Source organism: Rana temporaria, chromosome 4 (genome assembly GCF_905171775.1).
Source record: "Rana temporaria chromosome 4, aRanTem1.1, whole genome shotgun sequence".
In the NCBI taxonomy this organism is placed as follows: Eukaryota; Metazoa; Chordata; class Amphibia; order Anura; family Ranidae; genus Rana; species Rana temporaria.
The window spans coordinates 475,831,495-475,846,243 of record NC_053492.1 but is presented as its reverse complement, the minus strand read 5'-3'; the positions used below and the strand labels follow the sequence as shown (position 1 = coordinate 475,846,243).

General features: G+C 46.6%; 1 protein-coding gene across 1 annotated transcript in view; it reads left to right on the top strand.

Moving 5' to 3' along the window:
- GLP1R (glucagon like peptide 1 receptor) overlaps positions 1–14,749 on the top strand; it is a 164,799-nt gene that overhangs the window by 15,536 nt on the left and 134,514 nt on the right. Inside the window, exon 2 of the mRNA XM_040347860.1 lies at positions 2,146–2,290. Within this exon, the coding sequence (XP_040203794.1) occupies positions 2,146–2,290 (145 nt within the window). The remainder of the gene's footprint in view (positions 1–2,145; positions 2,291–14,749) is intronic.

Here is a 14,749-nt window from a genome sequence, read left to right as displayed (position 1 = left end):
ACACATTTTTGGGACCATTTTCATTTTCACAGCAAAAAAATACATTTAAATTGCATTGTTTATTGTGAAAATGACAGTTGCAGTTTGGGAGTTAACCACAGGGGGCGCTGTAGGAGTTAGGGTTCACCTAGTGTGTGTTTACAACTGTAGGGGGGTGTGGCTGTAGGACTGACGTCATCGATCGAGTCTCCCTATAAAAGGGAACACTCGATCGATACGCCGCCACAGTGAAGCACGGGGAAGCCGTGTTTACATACGGCTCTCCCCGTTCTTCAGCTCCAGGGAGCGATCGCGACGGAGCGGCTATAAACGAATAGCCGCGCCGTCGTCACGGATCGCTCCCCGCGGGAATCCGCCCGCCGCACGCAGCGGGGGGCCCCGATTGGACCCCCCACCCGCTAGAAGGCATGGACGTATATATACGCCCTTCTGCCTGTCCGTGCCATTTTGCGGACGTAAATAGTCGTGCGGCGGGCGTTAAGGGGTTAAAAACTGCACTTGTGATTTCCTCGGATTATCTTTGTGTAATATTAACATTTGTTTGATGATCTGAATCATCTAAAGTGTGACAAATATACAAAACACGCAGGAAGGGGGCAAATACTTTTTTCACAGCACTGTAATTCAGAAGAATATAAATCTCCCCCCGTCATCGGTCTTATCACTTCGCTACACGTCTTATATCCTCAATAACAAACCTGATTTCATTTCCGAAGCTCTGGAGGTTTTTTTTAATCTCTTTGGGAACGGGAAATATTACATTTTCCAGAAGTAGCGGCCGCCCCCGTCCTTGTATGATGTATAACGTATGTTTTATTATTTTTACCAATAACAGTTCTGAAATACTTTAGAAGCAATTTTTCTTATACTCTGTATTTTCCTTTTGGATACAGTTCTTGAGGTTACTGTAGAACTCCTGTCGGGTTTTGCTGCTGTTTATTTCTCCTATCTACCTATCAGGAAGTGATGAGAAATCCAGTGGCGTCGCTATGGGGGTGTGGGGGGGTTCGAACCGCACCAGGGTGACACCTGCCAGAGGGGTGACACCATCAAGTAAGAAGTGATAATTGACAGCGATAGTGTAACCCCCATCCGCCAGCACCGCGACCGCGTGCTACCGGCCCTCTATGTGAGACACAGTGACAGCTGCAGCCTCTCTATGTCAGACACAGTGACAGCTGCAGCCTCTCTATGTGAGACACAGTGACAGCTGCAGCCTCTCTATGTCAGACACAGTGACAGCTGCAGCCTCTCTATGTGAGACACAGTGACAGCTGCAGCCTCTCTATGTCAGACACAGTGACAGCTGCAGCCTCTCTATGTGAGACACAGTGACAGCTGCAGCCTCTCTATGTGAGACACAGTGACAGCTGCAGCCTCTCTATGTGAGACACAGTGACAGCTGGAGCCTCTCTATGTGAGACACAGTGATAGCTGCAGCCTCTCTATGTGAGACTCATTGAAAGCTGCGGCCTCTCTATGTGAGACACAGGGACAGCTGCAGCCTCTCTATGTGAGACACAGTGACAGCTGCAGCCTCTCTACGTGAGACACAGTGACAGCTGCAGCCTCTTTATGTGAGACACAGTGACAGCTGCAGCCTCTTTATGTGAGACACAGTGACAGCTGCAGACTCTCTATGAGAGACACAGTGACAGCTGCGGCATCTCTATGTGAGAAACAGTGCCAGCTGAAGCATTTCTATGTGAGACACAGTGACAGCTGCAGCCTCTCTATGTGAGACACAGTGACAGCTGCAGCCTCTCTATGTGAGACACAGTGACAGCTGCAGCCTCTCTATGTGAGACACAGTGACAGCTTCTGCCTCTCTATGAGAGACTCAGTGACAGCTGCAGCCTCTCTATGTGAGAAACAGTGACAGCTGCAGCCTCTCTATGTGAGACACTGTGACAGCTGCACCCTCTTTATGTGAGACACAGTGACAGCTGCGGCCTCTCTACGTGAGAAACAGTGACAGCTGCACCATCTTTATGTGTCCAGCTGAAATAAAAGGTCTTCAGTGGATGGCGGCCCCGTCCCCGTCCTCCACAAATCCTAATGAGAACAATCCCTTTCCAGGCTGTTGGGGGTTCCGGCGCTCCTGTCCTCTGGGTGACCTCACTACATTGTTGCCATTGGCCATAGTTGGCAGATCCTGATATTGTTATCTTCTTCCCTACAGGCAGATTCTGCAACCGAACGTTTGACGATTACGCCTGCTGGCCGGATGGCGCGCCCGGAACGTACGTGAATGTTTCCTGTCCCTGGTACCTCCCCTGGGCACACAAAGGTGAGAGTCCGCCGTGGGAGATAGACGGAGCGCTAATTCTATAGAGATAATAAAAAAAACAACATTGTAACTCTCCATATCATTGATACATTGTAACTCTCCATACCATTGTTACATTGTAACACTCCATATCATTGTTACATTGTAACTCTCCATATCATTGTTACAAAGCAAAGACAAAGCAGCGTACCTGTACCGCGCAATTGGCATTCAAAGTTTTTTCCAATCAGGACACAGAATTCGTTGGTGACGAAAACCTGGTGAACATCCTGCAAGTTCATTTTGGGACCAGTGGGATTTATACAGCGATCAGTGCTAAAAAAAAATGCACTGATTACTGTGTAAATGACACTGACAGGGAAGGGGTTAAGTGTGTCCTAGGGAGTGATTCTAACTGTGTGGGGGGGGGGGGGGTGGGCTACCACTGACATGACAGTGATCACTGCCCCCGATGACAGGGATCAGTAGATCAGTGTCCGTTCACTAGGCAGAACAGGGAAATATGCCTTGTTTACACAGGCCTCTCCCCCTTTCTGCCTCTCCGTGTCACAATTGCGGGACACCGGCGAACATCGAGTTTGCCTAGGCCCGCGGGCAAGCTCACGGAGTACACGCCGGGCGCGTGCGCGCCCCGCCGTCAGCACGTGCACGCCAGCTACACGGCAAATTAAAGGGGATGTACCTGTACGCCCATTTGCCCACCGCTGCCATTATGCCGACGTATATCGGCGTTCCCCCGTATTGAAGGGGTTAAGCTCTGGAGCAACTTCACTTGCAAAGTGCACAGTCTGTTTGCCTTTAGTAAATCCCCTCACCCCCCCCCCCCAAGTTTTATACCCCAAACAGAATATTCACAAAACGATAACGAAAGCACAGAAGATGAAAACTGAAAGATCCGACATAAACAAAAGCTTTATTTTCGTTTTCGATGCGGTTGAATGTGCCTAACCTTAACTCTATTAGTCCAATATTATTCTACATAAAGAGAAAAGATTTGACATCCCGGGAGTGCAGAATTATTAGGCAAATGAGTATTTTGACCACCTCATCCTCTTTATGCATGTTGTCTTACTCCAAGCTGTATAGGCTCGAAAGCCTACTACCAATTAAGCATATTAGGTGATGTGCATCTCTGTAATGAGAAGGTGTGTGGTCTAATGACATCAACACCCTATATCAGGTGTGCATAATTATTAGTCAACTTCCTTTCCTTTGGCAAAATGGGTCAAAAGAAGGACTTGACAGGCTCAGAAAAGTCAAAAATAGTGAGATATCTTGCAGAGGGATGCAGCACTCTTAAAATTTCAAAGCTTATGAAGCGTGATCATCGAACAATCAAGCGTTTCATTCAAAATAGTCAACAGGGTCGCAAGAAGCGTGTGGAAAAACCAAGGCGCAAAATAACTGCCCATGAACTGAGAAAAGTCAAGCGTGCAGCTGCCAAGATGACACTTGCCACCAGTTTGGCCATATTTCAGAGCTGCAACATCACTGGAGTGCCCAAAAGCACAAGGTGTGCAATACTCAGAGACATGGCCAAGGTAAGAAAGGCTGAAAGACGACCACCACTGAACAAGACACACAAGCTGAAACGTCAAGAAATATCTCAAGACTGATTTTTCTAAGGTTTTATGGACTGATGAAATGAGAGTGAGTCTTGATGGGCCAGATGGATGGGCCCGTGGCTGGATTGGTAAAGGGCAGAGAGCTCCAGTCCGACTCAGACGCCAGCAAGGTGGTGGTGGAGTACTGGTTTGGGCTGGTATCATCAAAGATGAGCTTGTGGGGCCTTTTCGGGTTGAGGATGGAGTCAAGCTCAACTCCCAGTCCTACTGCCAGTTTCTGGAAGACACCTTCTTCAAGCAGTGGTACAGGAAGAAGTCACCATCCTTCAAGAAAAACATGATTTTCATGCAGGACAATGCTCCATCACACGCGTCCAAGTACTCCACAGCGTGGCTGGCAAGAAAGGGTATAAAAGAAGAAAAACTAATGACATGGCCTCCTTGTTCACCTGATCTGAACCCCATTGAGAACCTGTGGTCCATCATCAAATGTGGGATTTACAAGGAGGGAAAACAGTACACCTCTCTGAACAGTGTCTGGGAGGCTGTGGTTGCTGCTGCACGCAATGTTGATGGTGAACAGATCAAAACACTGACAGAATCCATGGATGGCAGGCTTTTGAGTGTCCTTGCAAAGAAAGGTGGCTATATTGGTCACTGATTTGTTTTTGTTTTGTTTTTGAATGTCAGAAATGTATATTTGTGAATGTTGAGATGTTATATTGGTTTCACTGGTAAAAATAAATAATTGAAATGGGTATATATTTTTTTTTTGTTAAGTTGCCTAATAATTATGCACAGTAATAGTCACCTGCACACACAGATATCCCCCTAAAATAGCTAAAACTAAAAACAAACTAAAACTACTTCCAAAAATATTCAGCTTTGATATTAATGAGTTTTTTGGGTTCATTGAGAACATGGTGGTTGTTCAATAATAAAATTAATCCTCAAAAATACAACTTGCCTAATAATTCTGCACTCCCTGTAGAGAGAAAAGATTTGACATAGAGAAAAATGATTCCACATAGAGAGAAAAGATGCAATATAGAGAGAAAAGATTTGACATAGAGAGACATGAAGATTCAACAGAGAGAAAAGATTTGACATAGAGAGACATGAAGATTCGACATAGAGAGAAAAGATTCGACATAGAGAGACATGAAGATTCGACATAGAGAGACATGAAGAGTCAAATTATTATTATTTTTTTTTAAAGATTCTATCGAATCTTCTTTTTTTTTCTTCTTCTTCTTCTTAGAACATTCGACAGACACCATAAGCCTTCAATGACAGATTCGACCTTATTTTGCCTAACTCTATTAGTCCAATATTATTCTACATAAAGAGAAAAGATTCGACATTATAGAGACATGAAGATTCGACATAGAGAGAAAAGATTTGACATAGAGAAAAGATTCGACATTATAGAGAGTAAAGATTCGACATTATAGAGAGAAAAGATTCGACACAGAGAGACATGAAGATTCGACATAGAGACACATGAAGAGTCAATTTTTTTTTTTTTTTAAGATTCTGTCGAATCTTCTTTTTTTTTCTTCTTCTTCTTCTTCTTAGAACAATTCGACAGACACCATAATCCTTCAATGAAGAGTCAAATTTTTTTTTTTTTTAAAGATTCTGTCGAATCTTCTTCTTCTTCTTCTTAGAACATTCGACAGACACCATAAGCCTTCAATGACAGATTCGACCTTAATTGTGCCTAACCTTAACTCTTATTAGTCCAATATTATTCTACATAAAGAGAAAAGATTCGACATAGAGAGAAAATATTCAACATAGAGAGAAAAGATTCGTCATAGAGAGAAAAGATTCATCATAGAGAGAAAAGATTTGACATAGAGAGAAAAGATTCGACATAGAGAGAAAAGATTCGAAATAGAGAGACATGAAGATTCGACATAGAGAGAAAAGATTCAACATAGTGAGAAAAGACATGAAGAGTTGAATTTTTTTTTTTTTTTTAAATATTCTGTTGAATCTTCTTTTAGTTTTTTCTTCTTCTTCTTCTTAGAACATTCGACAGACACCATAAGCCTTCAATGACAGATTCGACCTTAATTGTGCCTAACCTTAACTCTATTAGTCCAAAATTATTCTACATAAAGAGAAAAGATTCGACATAGAGAGAAAAGATTCGACATAGAGAGAAAAGATTTGACATAGAGAGAAAAGATTTGACATAGAGAGAAAAGATTCAACAGAGAGACATGAAGATTCGATATAGAGAGAAAAGATTTGACATAGAGAGAAAAGATTCTACATAGAGAGAAAAGATTTGACATAGAGAGAAAAGATTTGACATAGAGAGAAAAGATTCGACATTAGAGAGAAAAGATTCGACATAGAGAGAAAAGATTCGACATAAAAAGACATGAAGATTCTTTTTTTCTTCTTCTTCTTCTTCTTCTTAGAACATTCGACAGACACCATAAGCCTTCACAGACAGATTCGACCTTAATTGTGCCTAACCTTAACTCTATTAGTCCAATATTGTTCTACATAAAGAGAAAAAATTTGACAGAGAGAGAAAAGATTCGACATAGAGAGAAAAGATTCGACATAGAGAGACATAAAGATTGGACATAGAGAGAAAAGATTGGACATTAGAGAGAAAAGATTCGACATTAGAGAGAAAAGATTTGACATAGAGAGAAAAGATTCAACATAGAGAGACATGAAGATTCAACATAGAGAGAAAAGATACAACATAGAGAGAAAAGATTCGACATAGAGAGACATGAGGATTCAACATAGAGAGAAAAGATTCAACATAGAGAGACATGAAGAGTCACATTTTTTTTTTTTAAGATTCTGTGGAATCTTCTTTTTTTTCCCCTTCTTAGAACATTCGACAGACACCATAAGCCTTCAATGACAGATTCAACCTTAATTGTGCCTAACCTTAACACTATTAGTCCAATATTATTCTACATAGAGAGAAAAGATTTGACATAGAGAGAAAAGATTCGACATAGAGAGAAAAGATTCGACATAGAGAGACGTGAAGAGTCAAATATTTTTTTTTTTTTTAAAGATTCTGTCGAATCTTCTTTTTTTTTTCTTCTTCTTCTTCTTCTTCTTCTTAGAACATTCGACAGACACCATAAGCCTTCAATGACAGATTCGACCTTAATTGTGCCTAACCTTAACTCTATTAGTCCAATATTATTCTTCATAAAGAGAAAAGATTCGACATAGAGAGAAAAGATTCAACATAGAGAGAAAAGATTCGACATAGAGAGAAAAGATTCGACATAGAGAGAAAAGATTCGACATAGAGAGAAAAGATTTGACATAGAGAGAAAAGATTCGACATAGAGAGAAAAGATTCGACATAGAGAGAAAAGATTTGACATAGAGAGAAAAGATTTGACATAGAGAGAAAAGATTCAACATAGAGAGAAAAGATTCGACATAGAGAGAAAAGATTTGACATAGATAGAAAAGATTCGACATAGAGAGAAAAGATTCAACATAGAGAGAAAAGATTTGACATAGAGAGACATGAAGATTCGACATAGAGAGAAAAGATTCGACATAGAGAGAAAAGATTCAACAAAGAGAGAAAAGATTCAACATAGAGAGAAAAGATTCGACATAGAGAGAAAAGATTTGACATAGAGAGAAAAGATTCGACATTAGAGAGAAAAGATTTGACATAGAGAGAAAAGATTAGACATAGAGAGACATTAAGATTCGACATAGAGAGACATGAAGAGTCTATTTATTTATTTTTCAAGATTCTGTCGAATCTTCTTTTTTTTTTTTTTCTTCTTGTTCTTGTTCTTCTTCTTCTTATTAGAACATTCGACAGACACCATAAGCCTTCAATGACAGATTCGACCTTAATTGTGCCTAACCTTAACTCTATTAGTCCAATATTATTCTACATAAAGAGAAAAGATTCGACATAGAGAGAAAAGATTCGACATAGAGAGAAAAGATTCGATATAGAGAGACATGAAGATTCAACATAGAGAGAAAAGATTTGACATAGAGAGACATTAAGAGTCAAAATGTTTTTATTTTTTTTTAAAGATTCTATCGAATCTTCTTTTTTTTTCTTCTTCTTCTTCTTCTTAGAACATTCGACAGACACCATAAGCCTTCACTGACAGATTCGACCTTAATTGTGCCTAACTCTATTAGTCCAATATTATTCTACATAAAGAGAAAAGATTCGACATAGAAAGAAAAGATTTGACATAGAGAGAAAAGATTCAACATAGAGAGAAAAGATTCGACATAGAGAGACATGAAGAGTCAAATTTTTATAATTTTTTTTTAAAGATTCTGTTGAATCTTCTTTTTTTTTTTTTTTTCTTCTTCTTCTTCTTCTTCTTCTTCTTCGAACATTTGACAGACACCATAAGCCTTCAATGACAGATTCAACCTTAATTTGGATTTTCGGACGAATGGATTTTTTTAACGAGAAACAAAATAAATAAAAACAAATTTCAGGAGTAACTAAATTAATTAATTTTTCGGATGAAAACGAAATTTCAAACAAAATATTTCAGTGTGCACATGTCTAATTGCAGCATATGTCAGCAGAAAAAAAAAAAAAACAGCGATAAGGTTTCAGCACGCCAGACGGAGCGATAAATATGTCGGCATCTGCAGCTGATGGCGCGGTGACCGCTGTGCCGTCTGCGGATTCATTTGTGGGGATATTTGGATCAGATTTTTAGGGTTTCAAGCAGCTGGAAAATGCCGCTGAGACTGGCTGCAGCGCGCGTGTGCGATTTCATTACCATCCAGAAGAGCTCTCTGTCACCTTTCCAGGGGGGGGGGGGGGCAAAGCAATTTAAAGGATAACGGCAATCTTTTTTTTTTATATATTTTATTTTTATTTAAAGTATTTCATATTACATATAAATATCAACACCATTGCATCTCCAATAGGTGAACATTTTTAATAATTTTATAAATTGAAGGCCTCATTCACACAACTGTAAAATGTTACGGCCCGCGTGATTTCTAGGAGAAAAGTTCCTGCGTGATGATCAGTAAAGTTCCTGCGTATACATGCGATATTACGTGTTGTGCTATACAACATATATGTGCAAAACTCAAAACACCATCATGAATTTACATTTATATCATTTTTTCACACAAATAGAGATTTATTTTGGTGGTATTTGACCACCTCTGGGTTTTTTTGTTTTTTTTTATTACCGGTATATAAATTAAACAACTGAAAATGTAAAAAAAAAAAAAAAATCGTATAAAAAAATCGAATTTCTTCATAAATTTAGGCCAAGATGGATCCTTAATTATTTCCATTTTGCATATAGATGATTTTAAATGCATAAAGACGTGTGTGCCTACATAAATTGTTTTTATGATCATTTATTTTTTTACCACCCGCATCAATGAGCCTTCCCCTCCCCACCTCCATCAATGAGCCTTCCCCTCCCCACCTCCATCAATGAGCCTTCCCCTCCCCACCTCCATCAATGAGCCTTCCCCTCCCCACCTCCATCAAAGAGCCTTCCCTCCCCACCTCCATCAATGAACCTTCCCCTCCCCACCTCCATCAATGAGCCTTCCCCTCCCCACCTCCATCAACAAGCCTTCCCCTCCCCACCTCCATCAAAGAGCCTTCCCTCCCCACCTCCATCAATGAGCCTTTCCTCCCCCATCTCCATCAATGAGCCTTCCCCTCCCCACCTCCATCAATGAGCCTTCCCCTCCCACCTCCATCAATGAGCCTTCCCCTACCCACCTCCATCAATGAGCCTTCCCCTCCCCACCTCCATCAATGAGCCTTCCCTCCCCACCTCCATCAATGAGCCTTCCCTCCCCACCTCCATCAATGAGCCTTCCCTCCCCACCTCCATCAATGAGCCTTCCCCTCCCCACCTTCATCAATGAGCCTTTCCTCCCCACCTGCATCAATGAACCTTCCATCTCCACCTCCATCAATGAGCCTTGCCCTCCCCACCTCCATCAATGAACCTTCCCTCCCCCCACCTCCATCAATGAGCCTTCCCTCCTCACCTCCATCAATGAACCTTCTATCTCCACCTCCATCAATGAGCCTTCCCTTCCCCACCTCCATCAATGAGCCTTCCCTCTCCACCTCCATCAATGAGCCTCCCCTCCCCACCTCCATCAATGAGCCTTCCCTCCTCACCTCCATCAATAAGCCTTCCCTCCTCATCTCCATCAATGAGATTTCCCTCCCCACCTCCATCAATGAGCCTCCCCTCTCCTTCTCCTTCAATGAGCCTCCCCTCCCCACCTTCATCAATGAGCCTTCCCTCCCCACCTCCATTAATGAGATTTCCCTCCCCACCTCCATCAATAAGCCTTCTCCCCACCTCCATCAATGAGCCTTCACTCCCCACCTCCATCAATGAGCCTTCACTCCCCACCTCCATCAATGAGCCTTCACTCCCCACCTCCATCAATGAGCCTTCCCTCCCCACTTCCATCAATGAGCCTTCCCCTCCCCACCTCCATCAATGAGCCTTCCCTCCCCACTTTCATCAATGAGCCTTCCCTCCCCACCTCCATCAATGAGCCTTCGCTCCCCACCTCTATCAATGGGCCTTCCCCTCCCCACCTCCATTAATGAGACTTCCCTCCCCACCTCCATCAATGAGCCTTCCCTCCCCACCTCCATCAATGAGCCTTCCTTCCACACCTCCATCAATGAGCCTTCACTCCCCACCTCCATCAATGAGCCTTCATTCCCCACCTCCATCAATGAGCCTTCCCTCTCCACCTCCATCAATGAGCCTTCCCTCCCCACCTCCATCAATGAGCCTTCCCTCCCCACCTCCATCAATGAGCCTTCCATCCCCCACCTCCATCAATGAGCCTTCCCTCTCCACCTCCATCAAAGTTCCATCCCTCCCCACCTCCATCAATGATCCATCCCTCCCCACCTCCATCAATGATCCTTCCCTTCACACCTCCATTAATGAGCCTTCCCTCCCCCTCCTCCATCAATGAGCCTTCCCTCCATACCTTCATCAATGAGCCTTCACTCCCCACCTCCATCAATGAGCCTTCCCTCTCCACCTCCATCAATGAGCCTTCCCTCTCCACCTCCATCAATGAGCCTTCCCTCTCCACCTCCATCAATGAGCCTTCCCTCTCCCACCTCCATCAATGAGTCTTCCCTCCCCATCACCATCAATGAGCCTTCCCTCCCCACCCCCATCAATGAGCCTTCCCTCCCCACCTCCATCAATGAGCCTTCCCTCCCCTACCTCCATTAATGAGCCTCCCCTCCCCCCTCCATCAATGAGCCTTCCCTCCCCACCTCCATCAATGAGCCTTCCCCTCCCCACCTCCATCAATGAGCCTTCCCCTCCCCATCTCCATCAATGAGCCTTCCCTCCCCACCTCCATCAATGAGCCTTCCCTCTCCACCTCCATCAATGAGTCTTCCCTCCCCCACCTCCATCAATGAGCCTTCCCTCCCCACCTCCATCAATGAGTCTTCCCTCCCCATCTCCATCAATGAGCCTTCCCTCCCCACCTCCATCAATGAGCCTTCCCTCTCCACCTCCATCAATGAGCCTTCCCTCTCCACCTCCATCAATGAGATGAGCCTTCCCTCCCCCACCTCCATCAATGAGCCTTCCCCTCCCCATCTCCATCAATGAGCCTTCCCTCCCCACCTCCATTAATGAGCCTTCCCTCTCCACCTCCATCAATGAGCCTTCCCTCCCCCACCTCCATCAATGAGCCTTCCCTCCCCACCTCCATCAATGAGCCTTCCCTCCCCACCTCCATCAATGAGCCTTCCCTCTCCACCTCCATCAATGAGCCTTCCCTCTCCACCTCCATCAATGAGATGAGCCTTCCCTCCCCCACCTCCATCAATGAGCCTTCCCCTCCCCATCTCCATCAATGAGCCTTCCCTCCCCACCTCCATTAATGAGCCTTCCCTCCCCACCTCCATCAATGAGCCTTCTCTCCCCCACCTCCATCAATGAGCCTTCCCTCCCCACCTCCATTAATGAGTCTTCCCTCCCCACCTCCATTAATGAGCCTTCCCTCCCCACCTCCATTAATGAGCCTTCCCTCCCCACCTCCATCAATGAGCCTTCCCTCCCCACCCTAATCAATGAGCCTTCCCTCCCCCTCCATCAATGAACCTTCCCTCCCCCTCTAATCAATGAGCCTTCCTTCCCCACCTCCATCAATGAGCTCCCCCACCTCCACCAATGAGCATTCCTTCCTCATTTTTTTTTTGGGGGGGGGGGGTTCTGACACATTTTTGCCCTTGGGGGGGGGCACAGTTTGGCATGTGTGCCCTAGGCTCTAGATGACCTTGTCACGGCACTGAACCTAGCCTAAAAGAGTGAGGACATAGAGATAAATGGACAGATTGGATAGACCGGTGGATGATTTCAGAGATTCAGGTTGTGATTTAGGAATCTCCCATGATGCTTTTGATTGCGTTGTCCCCGGTCCCGGTACTTGGCGAGACGTTGATCTGTGACAGTGACAATCCCGGAGGCCATCTATCTGTCATCCCTGCCCTCCAGACAGACATGGATCATTTATTTCCTCTCCTCTGTACACCTGGAATTTGGAAGTTAAATATCATCTGGTGATTAACGTCCCCGTTGGACCGCCGCTGCCAGGAATGAGTGAGACGGATGAGACCACTGAGACGAAAAAGTTCTCCCCCCTCGTCTGATTTTTATGATCTGCAAATGTCGAAGTCTCTCCAGGACAAGTTCTTGTGGGGTCACTCCGCAGGGAGGGCACACAAGGGACAACCCATGGCATTTGTTGGCCATTTCGCCCAGTACAGCCGGGCCCCCCCCCCCTCGCACCCCCCACACTACGCCACTGCAGCCAAGTACTTTTTATGACTTTATTTTGCAAAGATGTCACCATCGTCTCTTTGGATGTTCTGTGTTTGCGGAATCTCATTGTTAAAAGAAATATTGGTCCTCCGGCACTTTTTTAGATGTCCGCACACTGTACACATACCTAAACCCCTTCACACCGACAGTATGCATATACAGTGGAACCTTGGATTACGAGTATATAATCCGTACCAGGAGAATGCTCCTAATCTAAAGCACTCGCATATCAAAGCGAGTTTCCCTATTGAAGTCAATGGAAATGAAAATAATTTGTCCCGCATTGACTTCAATGACATGCAGTACCGCATGTGGTCAGAGGTGGGTGGGAGGGGCGCCAGGGAGCCTCGGAAACAGACAAAAAACCTTGGAAAAGCTCGGGAACTGAGTATTTCTGCGTCTTTCTCCGAGTATTTCCGATCGGCTCCTATCGGCGCTGTTCGGCCCGCTCGGCTCCGGCGCCCCCCACCTCAAGCCAAATGCGGTACTGCACACCGCTTTGGCCTGAATTGCATTACTCGCAATCCGAGGTTCCACTGTATTCTGCCTCACTGGACTCCAGTCCTAGCTGGTTGTTTTTTTGTTTTTGTTTGGGGGGGCAGCAAACAACCATACCCTCCCCCCACGGCACCTCAAACCCCCCCCCCTCGCTGTCTGTTGGTCCACGAGAACACACCCCATCTGGCGGGCGGGGCACATTTGAGATCAGCCATCGGTGTGCACAACGGGCAGCGGCGAGGATCGGTGCAGCGGCGGGGATCGGGGCAGCAGCGGTAATCGTGGCAGCGGCGGGGATCAGGGCAGCGGCGGGGGTCGGTGCAGCGGCGGGGATCAGGGCAGTGGCAGGGATCAGGGCAACGGCGGGAAGTGGGAGGGATCGGGCAGTGGCGGGGATCAGGGCAGTGTCGGGGATCGGGGCGGGGGTCGGGGCAGCAGCGGGGATGGGGGCAGCAGCGGGGATGGGGCAGCGGCAGGGATCAGGCAGTGCCGGGGATCGGTGCAGCGGCAGGGATCGGTGCATCGGCGGGGATCGTGCAGTGGCGGGGATCGGTGCAGTGGCAGGGATCAGGGCAGCGGTGGAAAGCGGGGAAGCGGCAGGGATTGGGCAGCGACGGGGATCAGGGCAGTGGCAGGGAACAGGGCAGCGGCGGGGATCGGGGCAGCAGCAGGGATGGGGGAAGCAGCGGGAAGCGGGGAAGCAGCGGGGATCGGGCACCGGCGGGGATCGTGCAGTGGCGGGGATCGGTGCAGTGGCAGGGATCAGGGCAGCGGTGGAAAGCGGGGAAGCGGCAGGGATTGGGCAGCGACGGGGATCAGGGCAGTGGCAGGGAACAGGGCAGCGGCGGGGATCGGGGCAGCAGCAGGGATGGGGGAAGCAGCGGGAAGCGGGGAAGCAGCGGGGATCGGGCACCGGCGGGGATCGTGCAGTGGCGGGGATCGGTGCAGTGGCAGGGATCAGGGCAGCGGTGGAAAGCGGGGAAGCGGCAGGGATTGGGCAGCGACGGGGATCAGGGCAGTGGCAGGGAACAGGGCAGCGGCGGGGATCGGGGCAGCAGCAGGGATGGGGGAAGCAGCGGGAAGCGGGGAAGCAGCGGGGATCGGGCACCGGCGGGGATCGGTGCAGCGGCAGGGATCGGTGCAGCGGCGGGGATCGGGGCAGCGGCGGGGATCGGGGCAGAAGCAGGGTTCGGGGCAGAAGCGGGGATCAGTGCAGCAGTGGGGATAGGGCAGCGGCAAAGATCGGGGCAGCGGCAGGGATCAAGGCAGCGGCGGATATCAGGCTGTCTTTATGGACCTTGCTTTGTGCTCTGGTGCGCAGTCATGCTGGAACAGGAAGGGGCCGTCCCCAAACTGTTCCCACAAAGTTGAGAGCATGAAATTGTCCAAAATGTCTTGGTAAGCTGACGCCTTAAGAGTTCCCTTCGCTGGAACTAAGGGGGCCAAGCCCAACCCCTGAAAATCAACCCCCCACCATAATCCCCCCTCCACACCCCACCATAATCCCCCCTTCACCAAATAATTTGGACCAGTTC